General features: G+C 38.5%; 1 protein-coding gene across 1 annotated transcript in view; it reads right to left on the bottom strand.

The window, feature by feature from the left end:
- The window catches only part of DNAH7 (dynein axonemal heavy chain 7), a 533,102-nt gene that overhangs the window by 242,821 nt on the left and 276,043 nt on the right, over positions 1–14,238 (bottom strand). Inside the window, exon 45 of the mRNA XM_075829965.1 lies at positions 8,353–8,538. Within this exon, the coding sequence (XP_075686080.1) occupies positions 8,353–8,538 (186 nt within the window). The remainder of the gene's footprint in view (positions 1–8,352; positions 8,539–14,238) is intronic.

The raw sequence follows: 14,238 nt of genomic DNA, 5'->3' as shown, positions 1-14,238 counted from the left end.
ATTACTTTGAGGGGTGCATTTTTTAAAATGGGGTGATTTACGGGGGGGTTCTAAATTGTAAGGCCTTCAAAACCACTTCAGAACTGAACTGGTCCCTGTAAAAATAGCCTTTTGAAATTTTCTTGAAAATGTGAGAAATTGCTGCTAAAGTTCTAAGCCTTGTAACGTCCTAGAAAAATAAAAGGACATTCAAAAAATGATGCAAACATAAAGCAGACATATGGGGGATGTTAACTAGTAAATATTTTGTGTGGTATTACTATCTGTCTTACAAGCAGATACATTTAAATTTAGAAAAATGCTAATTTTCACAAATTTTCTCTAAATTATGGTGTTTTTCATAAATAAATACTGAATTTATCGACCAAATTTTTTCACTAACATCAAGTACAATATGTCACGAGAAAACAATCTCGGAATCGATTGGCTAGGTGAAAGCATTCCGGAGTTATTACCTCATAAAGTGACACATGTCAGATTTGAAAAAATCGGCTGTGTCCTGAAGGCCAAAACAGGCTGTATCCTTAAGGGGTTAATTAACCCTCCGGGGAGACCAATCATCTCTGGGATTCAGTCCCCCACTTGCCATCTATCACACTATTTAGATCTGGTACTACAAACATATGTTCTAAATTTGGCAAGTTATCTAAAAGACTCCACCCAACTCATAAACGACCTCAACTCAATCATTTGGAGCAAATCCCTGCTCCTCATCACTCTAGATGTTAGTGCACTTTATTCCAACATCGAGCACACTATAGTATTGAAAAACGTTAGAAGCACTCTCAATAAAGACCCCACTTTAATGCCAGCTCAGGTTAATTTCATTTGCCAAGGGCTTGAGTTCATCCTTAAAAACAATATATTCTCATGCAACCAATCTATCTACCATCAAATCAGGGGGACTGCTATGGGTACAAGAGTAGCCCCCAGTTATGCGAACATCTTCATGGGGGCTTTTGAGGAACTACACGTATGGAAAAAAATCCTTGTTTTTGCCCTACATCCGTCTATATCGCAGATATATTGACGATTTATTTTTGATCTGGGGTGGGGACCACGCAAGGGCTAGCCATTTCTGTTACTCCCTTAATAGCAACAATTGGGGGATTAATTTTACTTACACTATCAAACAGGACACTATTGATTACCTTGATTTATCAATCTCAATAACACCAAGGAAAAAAATCACCACCTGTACACACTTCAAAACCGTAGATACTAATAGCTACCTCAACTATACTAGCGATCACTACTCCAAGTGCATAAGCAATATCCCCTTTGGCCAGTATAAAAGGATACGGAAGAATTACACACTAGACACCGACTTCCAAAAACAGTCGGGTGTTGTATAAACGTTTCAGAGAGAAGGGATATACCAATTATGTACTAGCCCAAGCCTACAAAAGAACGAGCAAATTAACACAAAAACAAATGCCTCCTACCGAAACCAGAAAACACATTTCAAAATCCACATCATACAAGGAAGAAACCGGCTCTTAAACCAGAGCTCAATTTTGATTTTAATTTGATCACCACATACAATATAGCTCACAAAAATATCAAGGACAGCCTGGCCAAACATTGGCACCTCCTACAGCACGACTCCTTTCTTAAATCTATTCTCCCCCCGAAACCCCACTTGACATTTAGGAGAGCTCCCTCTATTAAAAATATTTTAGCCCCCAGTAGGGTAAATTTTCCAAAAATTGGGACAAAATTTTCTTACTTTCAGCCCCAAATTAAGTTCAAATGTGGCACACCTAGGTGCTTATGCTGTCACACTATCACCCACAATACCACCATCTTCTGTTCAAATCATAATGGGAATACATTTTTTTGTTGTTTTTTTTTTAATTTTTTTTTTAATTCAATACAATATAAAATTCCATACAAGTAAGGAATAAAGAAAATACAATTATGCACATTTTTACATTTTCCTCCTACTCCCTCCCCCCACCCTCTTAAGACCGATCTTGGTAAAAAAAAACAAAAAAAAACAAAGAGAACAAAAATTCTTACCACTCCCCCCAATAGGTTTTACGATGTTTGCCTTGATTATAGATTTTCTCATATTTCATTATAATTTTTACATTATTTACCCAAGCATTAAACTCCGGTGGGGAGCTAGATATCCACTTTCTAACTATTAGTAATTTTGCAATAAATAATAGTTTTATTAATCCACATTTTTTTTCCTTAGAAATTTTTAATTTGGAATCATCACCCAGCAATACCAGTTGAGGTTGAAACACTATATCTGGATCTATTTTTTCCAAAATGTTTTTAAAAATTCTATCCCAGTAATCAGCAATCTTAATACAATTCCATAACATGTGCAAATAGTTTGCTTCCGCTGCACCACATCTGGGGCAGTTAGAAGCTTTATTAATCGAGAACTTACTCAAAAGGACTGGAGTATAGTAAAGCCTATGTATCAAATTGAACTGAATAAGCTGATGGTTCATGCTTATCGATACTTTAGAAATATTTTGAAATATTATGTTCCAATCAAGAACACAATCGTTATTCAATTCCTTCTCCCATTTTATAACACAATTAAATTTTATTTTCCATGACTTTATTTCCATCAGGGATTTCTACAACCTGGAGAGAGGTTTTTTTTCACATTGTTATTTTCTCAGTTTTTTGTAAAAGTCATCCATATGGTCTTTATTGAGAGGGTTGCTATCTTTAAATTTATCAAATGCGTGCTTTAATTGGATATAGGAGAATCTTTCCTTCTCCATCAAGTCAAAATCAACTGATAATTTTTCCCATGTTTTGATTTTTCCTTCTTCCATTATATCTAATACATATCTAATCCCTCTAAGTTTTAACAGTGGTAACTCTGGGATAGCCTTACATTCTTCTATATTAAGATTGTGCCATAACGGGGAAAAGGATAAAAAACCATTTCGACCAGTCATATTTCTTAAACTATTCCAGCATTCATGCAGGAGTTGTGCTGTCAACACGTTTTCCATAACTCCAGATTTTAATTGACCAGATTCTAACACCTCATAAATATCTGAAAAACGGCCTTTAAAGTTAGTGATCAACCATTGTAAGAACTCGGCCTTATGTTGTAATGGGAATACATTTAACATAAAGAAAAAACCTCAACTGTCAGTCACAGTTCATAATCTATTTAATAGACTGTGTCTGCAGAGCTCAATATGTGGGGAGAACTATTCAACCACTTCACTGTAGACTTAATAAACATAGGTCTAACTGTAACAAAAAATTCCTCATGCACAGTGTCTCAAAACATTGCACATTTAAGCATAAAGGGGATTTTGGGTGTTTTAAAATAACCCCAATTGACCAAAAAGATGCACACCTTCCCAACAGGTTCAACTCTCTGCAAAAGAGAGGTCTATTGATCGACAAATTAGATACCTTGGTGCCCCATGGTTTAAACGAATTGACTGAAACTATCATCTAGTGTATCCAGCAGTTTCCCTATGAACGGGTCCCTCACCCTCCTTTCTCATGTCTACCTCACATTGGCATATATCCAGCACATACAATAGTTCCCTTTTTGATTTGGACCCCGTGACCCTAATAGGTGCACTTACTTACCAATCTAAGGATTATCATTGAATTCCCCCACAGAACGAAAACCCACCCAGAATGAATAGCAATCAACACCACATAAACTTACCTCCGTCTCTTCGTTTTTCCCTATCGACTCCACTGAGCTACCACAGTCCCAGCAAGCGTCCGGTTACCTTAGTTACAAAATGGGACTACATTTCACTATAGTAGCTCTCTTTATAGAGCACTCATTAACTCTCCAAAACTCCACCATAGCCTCCAACTCCTGGGCTACAGAGCACTACCATTTCCAGTGGCACGATCAAGCAGACTGCAGCAGACCAGTTTCTTAATTTTATATACAGGTATGATTTATAAAAAATGTGCTACAATATGCCAGTTATCAACTCTGCCTATATAATAATTTTATAATTTTATTAACACGTACATGCCACTGTGATCGGTGAACTAAGTGTGTCCCCTACCTTTCTTATCTATACTGCAGTCTTTTTATGTTTGTTTTTACTTTGACAGTATGTGTTATCAGACTTTAATGACCTTTTCAAACCGAGTAACCTTTAACCTGCCAAATACATTTGCATGTCTTATCCATGACTCATCCAAACACCTCTGCATGACTCAGCCATGACTAATCCAAACACCCCTGCATGACTCATCCAAACACCCCAGCATGACTCATCCATGTGACTTGGCACTTTTTCACACATTTTTTTACCACTTTGTCTTGGCTATATATTCCACCTTTGCAAGGGGAATGTATAGCATTTGTATTTTACCTGATGAAGAGGCCGGTCCGGCCTTGAAACGCATAGTAATTAAAACAATATCTGATATTGCATTTGCTTGTTTTAAATCCTTATTACTCAAGGAGGGTTTTACCAGTTAGCAGCGCCAGGGAATATCCGTTTTTTCCTCAAACTTCTCAAATTACCATTTACTATTGGGGTTATTTTTTACTCAAATCTGTCCTTTACTTCACACATTCAATAAATTAACTGTGCTACACAAATAAGTTAGAAATACAGGTTTTCTGCTCATTGTTGGTAAAGGGTCATGCACATGACAAAGCTACACTATGTGCACGGAGTCTGTATTTTAACACACCCGGAGCCTGTACAGTGGAACATGGAGCCTGTACGACATCCTATTAAGGGATCCATAATATCTTTCTATCAGATTCTGAAAGAATTTGACAGAAAAAAAAAATCTTTATGCATTTGGAGCTAAACGGAGGTCGATTTCTATCGGTTCTATATTACGGCTCCATACAACCTGGAGCTTAGTACTTTTCTTTGCTTTTGCTTCCCTGCATTCTGACAGCCATAACTTTTTATTTTTACATTGACATAGCGGTATAGCTTTTATGCACCATTGTGGGTTAAATATAATTTTTAATTTGGTAGCCACCATACCATAGGTCTCAAGGCCGATTTGTACAAACGGGGCCCACAAAAGTTACAAATACATAAAAATCCTGACATGTAAAGGTAAATATAAAAAGTGGGATTACCATGTGCAACTAACAGGCATCTCCAGCTGACGTGAACAGGTTTAAATACACACAGAAATATATAATATCAACTGAAAAATATAAAGTAATATATAATAAAAAGGTGCCTAATAATTGCACTACTGTGTACATATAAAAAAACAATAAAACCACTTTCTGGTCCCAGTTCTACATTTTAAATATGATGGTGTATATGGGGTAATATTACCTGGTGCCCTCCAGTTGCCCCCCTCTGCCGTGGATCTGCCATTTTAGGGTACCTTCTGTGCTGTCCCAAAATGGCTGCAGAGTTCTTAGACTATGCGTCTGAGACACTCCTACTGTTCTCCGATTGGCCAGACCTGATCACATCAGCAGTTCTGTCCAATACATGGACAGAGGGAGAGTCTTAGAGTCTGCCTGAAAAGCGGTGTGGCCATATTGAGACAACACAGAGGGGACCCTAAAATGGCAGTACCACAACAGAGGGGGGCAACTGGAGGGCACCAGGTAATATTACTCCATATAGCCTATTACATATATAATTTTGTCCTGAGACCGGAGGGTCACTTTAAATGTAAATGTACTGTAGTAAATATCAATGTAGAGGTTGTTACAATATATAAATAAATGAATGTCACCTCAAAAGGACATAAAATTTTGTGCTACTATGAAAGCTAATCTGATTAATATTTAGCTAAATACTGCTACAGTATTCAGTATTTCTTGAAAATTATCCAAGGCTTTATGGAGTTTTAATTGGAAAACATAGCTTCTCTTTCTTTGATATAAAGACGCTTTGCGACATTTAGCATTAAATATGCACTTTTTGAGTTTCAGGGACACAGCCCATTAGCAGGGAGAAAGTGTGACAAAAGTCACAAAGAATGGACACCCACAAATAAAAAAGAAAAAAAATCACTGACATTACTTAGTGGAAAAAGTGGAAAAAGGCTACTATTTTCATTGCAATTCATCTGATCACTCTTCATAACAATCTAGAGTTCATTGAAAAGCAAGGAGGAAAAATAATGTCACTTGTAAAGGTAGAAAGGAAACATAACCTTACAGTAAATACAGTACAAATGACATTAACACCAACTGGTTTTCCAGTTTGGCAATTACAATGAATTGGTCTGTACGATACATTCTACAGTCCTGACCAAAAGTTTTGAGACTGAAAAAAATTTTGGTTTCCACAAAGTTTGCTGCTTCGGTTTTTATAGGGGCAATTTGCATTAACTCTAGATTGTTATGAAGAGTGATCAGATGAATTGCAATGAAAATTAACTTAATCACAAAAACCCCATTTCCACTGCATTTCAGCCCTGCCACAAAATGACCTGTTAACATAATTTTAGTGATCTCCTTGTTAGCTCAGGAGAAATTGTAAATGAGGACAAGGCAGCTGATATCACTCTGTCATGCTGATTGAATTATAAGAGCAGACTATTGCTTTAAAAGGGGGATGGTGCTTGAAATCATTGTCTTCTTCTGTTAGCCATGGTTACCTCCAAGGAAACACGTGCAGGCATCATTGCTTTGCATCAAAAGTACTTTACAGGCAAGAACATTGCTGCTGGTAAGATTGCCCCTAAATCAACCATTTATTGAATTATCAAGAACTTCAAGGAGAGAGGTTCAATTGCTGTGAAGAAGGCTTCAGAGCGCCCAAGAAAGTCTAACGAGTGCCAGGACTCCCTCATAAAGAGGATCTAGCTTTGGGATTGGTTCAACACCAGTGCAGATCTTGCTCAGGAAAGGCAATAGGCAGGTGTCAGTGCATCTTCACGCACTGTGAGGCAAAGGCTTTTAGAGGCTGGCATGGTGTCAAGAAGGGCTGCAAAGAAGCTACTTCTCTCCAAGAAAAACAAAGTACAGACTGACATTCTGTAGGAAATACAGGGATTGGACTGCACAGGACTGGGGTAAAGTTATTTTCTCTTATGAAGCCTCCTTCAAACTGTTTGGGACATCTGGAAAAAGGATTGTCTGGAGAAGAAAAGGTGAGTTGACAGTTGACAGTTGGTGTGATGTCATGACAGTAGAGAGGTGACGTTTGAAATTGTGGGAGCGATTTTGCAGTGTGATTAAGGCTGAAAGTGTCTGTGCACAGAGTCGGATGGAATCAAGAGTAAGACACCATCTGGGTTCATCAGACTGGGGTGAAGCCAAACTCCAGATAATCTTGTTCAAAGGGAAGAGTTCTGTAGAATAAAGCCTTACACAACAGTCACCACAAGGAGCATTACTGGGAATTGAAAGCCACTGTTGCCCTCCTACATCTGCCGTAGTTTGCATACTTAAGAAATTATCTTCTAACGCACCTTGTGTATCTTGTTAGTTGTAAACTGAAGATTTCTATCTGTTGTTTCACAATGCGTAAGTGTCAAATTGTTTTGGCAAGCATGTATTAAAGGGCTGGTAGCGTACAGACCTAAGTGAACCTCTCCAGAGACTGTGTAAAGAACTGTTGTGCTTGAGCTACTGTGCAAAATTGTGATTGTAGCACTCTCAGGCAAGCCTACCACTGCGTTGTTCCCATTTGTGCAAGTTTTAAAAAGTTAGTCAAAATTTTATTGACAAGATCCGTGTTGTGCCGTCTGTCACCACATTATAAATGCGTAATCTTATTTTAAATGACAGTTTACAGCGTAGTCTCGCGAGATTACGCTTGCCTTGTAAATCTCACACAAACGTTACCGAAGTGTCAGGATTCTGAATACACATCCCGTCCTGGCCGGAGGTGATGCCTATTCATTGTCAGGACACTTGAGTAACGTTAATGTGTGTGTATGTGGCTGCACCATAGTGATCTAGTAAGAACACTATGTGCTGTGTAAATGAATGGAGAGAAGTGTATGACGCTGATTGGTCAGTGTCATACAGTTCTCTCCACAACGCCCACTTGGTTAAAAAGTAAAACACGCCCAGTTGGGCATTAAGAAATTCATTAGCAAAAATCTAACAAAAAGTCATAACTCCGTCAAAAATGATAGTTTTTCTAAATAAAAAACATGCTGTAATCTACATTACATCGCCGATCACATCATGTAGAAGATAGGGCATTTATAATGTGATGACAGATCCTCTTTAAATTATACCCCTGCTACATACTGGTAAATGCACGGAACTTAATGTTTAGGTTTAACGTTTCAGACATAAAAAGATTAGAACAATTATCATTAACATGGTGGAACTTACAAATGTTTAGTTACAAGCAAGAACAGCTGCACCAATAAATCAAGGAAAAATTAAGTCATAGGGACAATTTTAAAAAACATTTTGAATCAATTAAGTACCTGCCGATAACTTGATGTGAAGGCTCCTTGATATGCCACAATTCCTGATGATATGAGAATGTCTCCTGTGAGGTTAATGTAAAGTGTTCCAAGTTCTACTGCAGTCTGACTCCATCTTGTTTTTTCTCCACCTAGTCCTCCAATCAACTGTTCTGCTCGATCCAGTTTTTTGCTACACAGATCAACCTGAAAATAATATTATATGATTAATGTGCTTGGTATTTGATTATTAACATGTAAGAAAGGATGGATTGCTTCTAGAGCTCTTGTTTTGTTATTAAATTGTAAAATTCGTATTAAGGCACACGAGTCATATTTACAGGTGTGTCTCTGGGCCGTAGAATGGCAGCACAGAAATAGTGTTATCTTTTTTCTCAGATCTAGTTCCACTTTGCATATATATAAACTTTAGTTGATTTAAAAGAAGGCAGTCATAAAAAAAAAACTGTCCAATATTGCCTTAACATGTCTTACTTTACCTCGTACTTACAAGAGACACCTAGATTAGGCTCAATTTATACCACGTTCGGCATGATCGTCTGAAATGGTCCAGCCAAATGTATGGTCAGATATATGCAAAATTTCAAAACCTTGGTTCTAGCTCATCTAATTCACTAGTAAACAAGTACAAGTTTTGAGTAGAAATGTTCTACTTAATTTGGGCTCAGTGGTTAGTTTGTTTAATACAGAGCACCAATTTCTTGCCCCCTCAAACAGTTAACTGAAAAAGTTAGTCCATTGCCACTGTGGGTGCGATCTGATTTTACAGTAACTGTGTGGGAGAACAGGGAATCGGTGCACCATATCACACAAACACCGGAAACCTAATTACAGTATTTTACAGACTGAAGATGTGCTGCATTGTAAGACGACCAGGTTTAAGTAAGGGAAAAAAAGGGCAAAAAGACCACCATCTAATTAAGACACAAGAGAATCAGTCGTCAATGCTGGGACCAGTAGTCCTTCTGGACATTCTGCAGTTCACTGCCCACGGAGGCGCAACAGAGGCTGCGGTATAAGTCTAGGTAGGTGCTGGGCTTCGTAGGTAAGACCATATGTAACACAATGCAAGTAGAGAGAAAAAAGCCGCACTCACCCAGTCTGACGTAGAAAATTCTTTAATGCTTGTAAAAAGGTGTGTGGGGAAGACTAAGACAGTGTCAGGCAACAGCCGTTTCACGTACAACGCTTTCTCAAGCCCTCAAGGTAAAAAGCGTTGTACGTGAAACGGCAGTTGCCTGACACTGTCTTCGTCTACCCCCCCCCCACACCTTTTTACAAGCATTAAAAAAAATTGAGTGAGTGTGGCTTTTTTCTCTCTACTTGCATTGTTTTGTCTAATTAAGACTAGTAGACACATTAACCCTTACAAACATATATTTTTCTGATGAATTTTGGGACTGTGTGTGAGGCTCAAAGAATGCATTTTAGACAACTTATATTAAAATAATAATGTTTACATTTTGTTACTTCATTACCGATATAATAATTTTATATTTCTATATGAAAATAATACAGAGGTAGTAGGAAAGCACCATCAATGTCAATAGAACCCAAACTAGCTGTTAGGAAAACATAAACGCTTGACACAAATAATTTTTCCATTTTATTGAAGATCATCAATCCTTCTGCACAAAGGCACATAATTGATACCAACAAATTTGTGAGCAGCAGCTTCCAGAAAATAATTTATGTGGTGCTGTCAAGACGTTATACTGTGCTTAGTATAAGATGTAAAATTCTAATCACGTTTTACAAGACAAAAAAATTATGATTCAGAACATACAGTTATTATATCATCATCATCATAGAACAGTTTATATCTGAAGGCTTAACTACATTAAGCAAAGCAGTCACCCGACATTATCTTTTTTTAACAAATTATTTTTCAGAATATACAATAGAAAAAGTGAATTTAAAATTGTACATAATATCCATTTACATACAAATACATACATTGAAATACATAAACCTAAAACACCATACCACCTTCCCTACCTCTCCCAACCCCTACCCAAACCCTTTCTTCGCTCATTAGAGTATCCAGTCAACAAGCCAATACCTATTTCTAATTTGAAGTCTTTTAACATATAGCTATAAAGATTTGCATAAGCTTATGACCCTGCATATTACCCTGCTGCTATCACTATGTTGTCATACCGGCATTTTTAGCATACCACTCTGTCCTACCCACAAAAAAGGGGGGAAAAAACAAGAAGCCCTCTCTCTCTCCTCCCTCCCAGTCGGTCACTCCTGGCCAGAGCACACAATCTCCCTCTCCTCTACCTCCTCCCTTCCGTTACTCGACCCTGTAGCCATATTCTCCACACCTTTAGACCCTTATACTCCTTTGATTCTTTTTAATACAGTAAACCTTTTCATACTGCAACATTTCATCTATCTAGCCACTTACTCATAATTACTTTACGTGCCCAGTAGAGCAATTTCATAACCACCCAATAAAGATGTGGATCAATGGTCCTTATCCCAACATATCCCAAAATACAAATTACTGGGTCCATTGGTATATCAACCCTGTACAACATCGAGATGTATAGCACAACCTCCTCCCAATATTTTTGTATAGACCCATAGGACCAAAGCAAATGCCTTTTCTCTTCTACACTTTAAACACCTAAGATCCCGTTCCTTACACATTTTGGCTAATCTAGCTTGAGTATAATGTGCTCTGTTTATATTAAAATATTGTGCGACACGAAACTGCGGACTAAATTAAAGTCTTTGAATATTAGCTATAATCCGTTCCCATTCCAGGTGTCCTATCAAACCTACCTCCAAACTCCATTTATCATGGATTGATATATGCAACATTTTTCATTACTAAGCACCTTATACATTTTTCTTATATTTCTCCATACCTTTCAACATCATTACCACAGGATTTTTACTAGGCATTATATTTGCTTCCTTTAACTTCCCAAAAGCGTGCCTAACCTGTACATACCGAAAAATCTCTTTCCTGTTAATTCCAAATTCTTCTATAAGCTTGGGGAATGGCTTACAATGGTCTCCCCTACCTATCTGACCCATTACAATAATCCCAAATAATTTCCAAAACTTATATTCATCAAGGAAAACATTATCATTTAGTTATAAATTCACCCATAATTCCGTTCATAGTATCCTCCTACCTCATACAGGTTAAGCAAGGCCTGCCACACTAATGTGAACATATATATAACAAAGGGAACACTCTCTTACGCCACCCCCATGCAGATTCCATTATTTCATAGAATTCTAAAATAGATCTCTCCTCTATTTCAGTAATTTTCTTTACTTGTGCAGCCAAAAAATATTCTTTGATTGATGGGATTGCAAAGCCACCCATCCTAATAGACCTCTTCAGTTTCTCTAGTTTAATTCTAGGATGTTTTCCCTCACCACATCAAATCAGTAAATAGAACATCAATTGTCCTGTATACCTTCTACTTTATCCAAATTAGGCTGTTTCTAACTATATACAAAATCTTTGGTAACAAAATCAGTTTTATCAGGGCTACCCTCGCTGCCGTTCCTAAATTTAATTTTTTTCAAAACTGAACCTTTACCCTAATATATCCCAATAATGGTGTGAGATTCCATTTCCCATACTTCTGAAAGTCCTCTGATATATTTATCCCCAAGCACTTAAAGCACACACCTTTCTTAACCGTTCTCAGAGGGAGCTGGGAAGGCTTCTTACTTTATCAATAAGTATAATGGCAGACTTACCCGAGCTAATCTGTACTCCTGGTAACTGCCCAAATTTGCCAAAAGCCCTGAAAAACCACCCCAATAGATGCATATGAGCCCAGGAATAGAAGGACATCATCCGCAAACAGCGATATCTTCTCAATCCTCTCTCCAAAACTATATCGCACTATTCCTGGGCTCCCTCTTATAAAATTTGATAGTGGTTCCACAACTAAATCAAATAATAGTGACGATAATGGACACCCCTGTCTAGTCCCTTGTTGAATTGGAAATGGATCAAACACTGTTCCTTTAACCATTATTCTTGCCACAGGATCTGTATATACAAGCATTATTCACCCCACAAATTTTGTCAAAAATCCCATATAATTTCCCATTCTATCGAGTCAAAAGCCTTGGCTGCATCCAGAGATATCACCACCCTCTCTACTACGTTGTCAGGCAAGAATTTAATATTTTGAAACAGCCTATATAGATTATCTGCCGTTAATCTCCCAGTCATAAATTGCACTTGGTCCTTCTAAATCAGGGCCTCAATTGCCCTTCTCATCCTATTAGCCAATACTCTTGCCAGAATCTTGGCATCTATGTACATTAATGATATCGGTTTATAAGAGTCCATCAGAAGAGGATCTGTACCCTACTTCAAAAGTAGTATAATAAGACCCTCTCTCATAAATCCAGGGAGGCATCCCACCTCATTTGCTTCCCTATAGGTCATTATTATTTCTGGTAATAATACATCTTGAAGTTTTTTATAGACTTCAAAAGGGAATAGCGTCCAATCCTGGGGCCTTCCCATCCGAGGATGCAGCCTCCCTCAACTCCTCTATTGATAGCGGAGCCTCTGTTTATTCACCTCATTGGGTATTGAGTAGATAGACAGAAAATATGAAAGAAAGGTATTCTAACTTTTTCCGTAGCCATTGTTAATTCCCCCTCACTATTTTTAATGGCTATATAATTCCGCTCCTTTTGATTCTTTACAATTTTCACTAGCCTTTTCCCTGGAAAACCCATCTCTACTGCTGTACCATATTGTATAAGTTGTTGATCATGCTGTGCTTAAAACAGCATGTAATTTTCATATTCTGAGGTGACTCCCTGCCAGATTCTCTTTAGCCGGAGAATTTTTTGTTTCTTCTTCAGGTTTTTAACAATTTCTCTTTATTTTTCTCTTACCTTCAAGGCCCTATTCACATGATGGCATTTTTACAGCGGAACCTGCCACGGATTCCGAAGCGTAATCCACCTCCCATTCATTTCAATGGGAGTCGGATGCTTCTTTTTCCCGCTAGCTGAAAAAAATCAACTATCGGGAAAAAGAAGCGTCCTGCCCGAACCGGATGAAGAATGGAGCGAAACGTGCGTTGGGGCTGGTGGTTTGTGTAGCACCCATGTCGGGTTTACTCACCCCCCGACACCCGTAGCCATGGATCAGTGAGCGCTGGCTCGTATCTCCTTCCTAGGAGACGCCAGCGCTCACTTCCGCTCTGGTCCGCTGTGTCCTGTAGGGTGCGCGCGCACGCTCGTGCCCGGTCTTAAAGGGCCAGCGCACGCACATGTGAATAATCATCATCACCAACTACACATGATTTCCTGGACTATAATAAGGGCCCTGCCCTTCTGATCCTGAGTGTGTTAGTGTATCCCAAGTCTGTTTTGCAAATGGTCCCTTAGTGTTTTCCCGTTCCAGTTGTTACCCATGCCATGTTACCCGTATCCTGTATCCTGTGCTGTGTTCTCGTTTCTGAGCCGCTTAGTGTTGGAGTCGTGCCCTACTGCACCTGCTGTCATTTGCCACGTCGTGTCTTCTGCCACGTCCAGTGTCTTCTGCCACGTCCAGTGTCTTCTGCCTTGTCCAGTGTCATCTGCAAAGTCTAGTACTGTCTGCCATGTCTGGCGCAACCTGCTGCACCTACTTCCATCCGTGCTGAAGCCACAACCACTGTGTGGACTAGTTCAGGTACCCATGTGTTACAAACTGCTATAGACTTTTGTATAGACTGTGTCTAGGCCAGCTGCCTCTCCAATATGGCGAAGCGGCCTAGTGGGTCCACATACCCTGTGATCGTGACAGTTTGTGTGCGGTTGGTATATTCCTTGAAAAATTTAGTTTATTTCTGCCTGTTTGTTAACTGGGCTTATAGTTTCTATTTACCTTTTGCCAGC

Source organism: Rhinoderma darwinii, chromosome 6 (genome assembly GCF_050947455.1).
Source record: "Rhinoderma darwinii isolate aRhiDar2 chromosome 6, aRhiDar2.hap1, whole genome shotgun sequence".
NCBI lineage: Eukaryota > Metazoa > Chordata > Amphibia > Anura > Rhinodermatidae > Rhinoderma > Rhinoderma darwinii.
The sequence above is the reverse complement of the archived record's forward strand: the minus strand, read 5'-3'. Positions and strand labels throughout refer to the sequence as shown.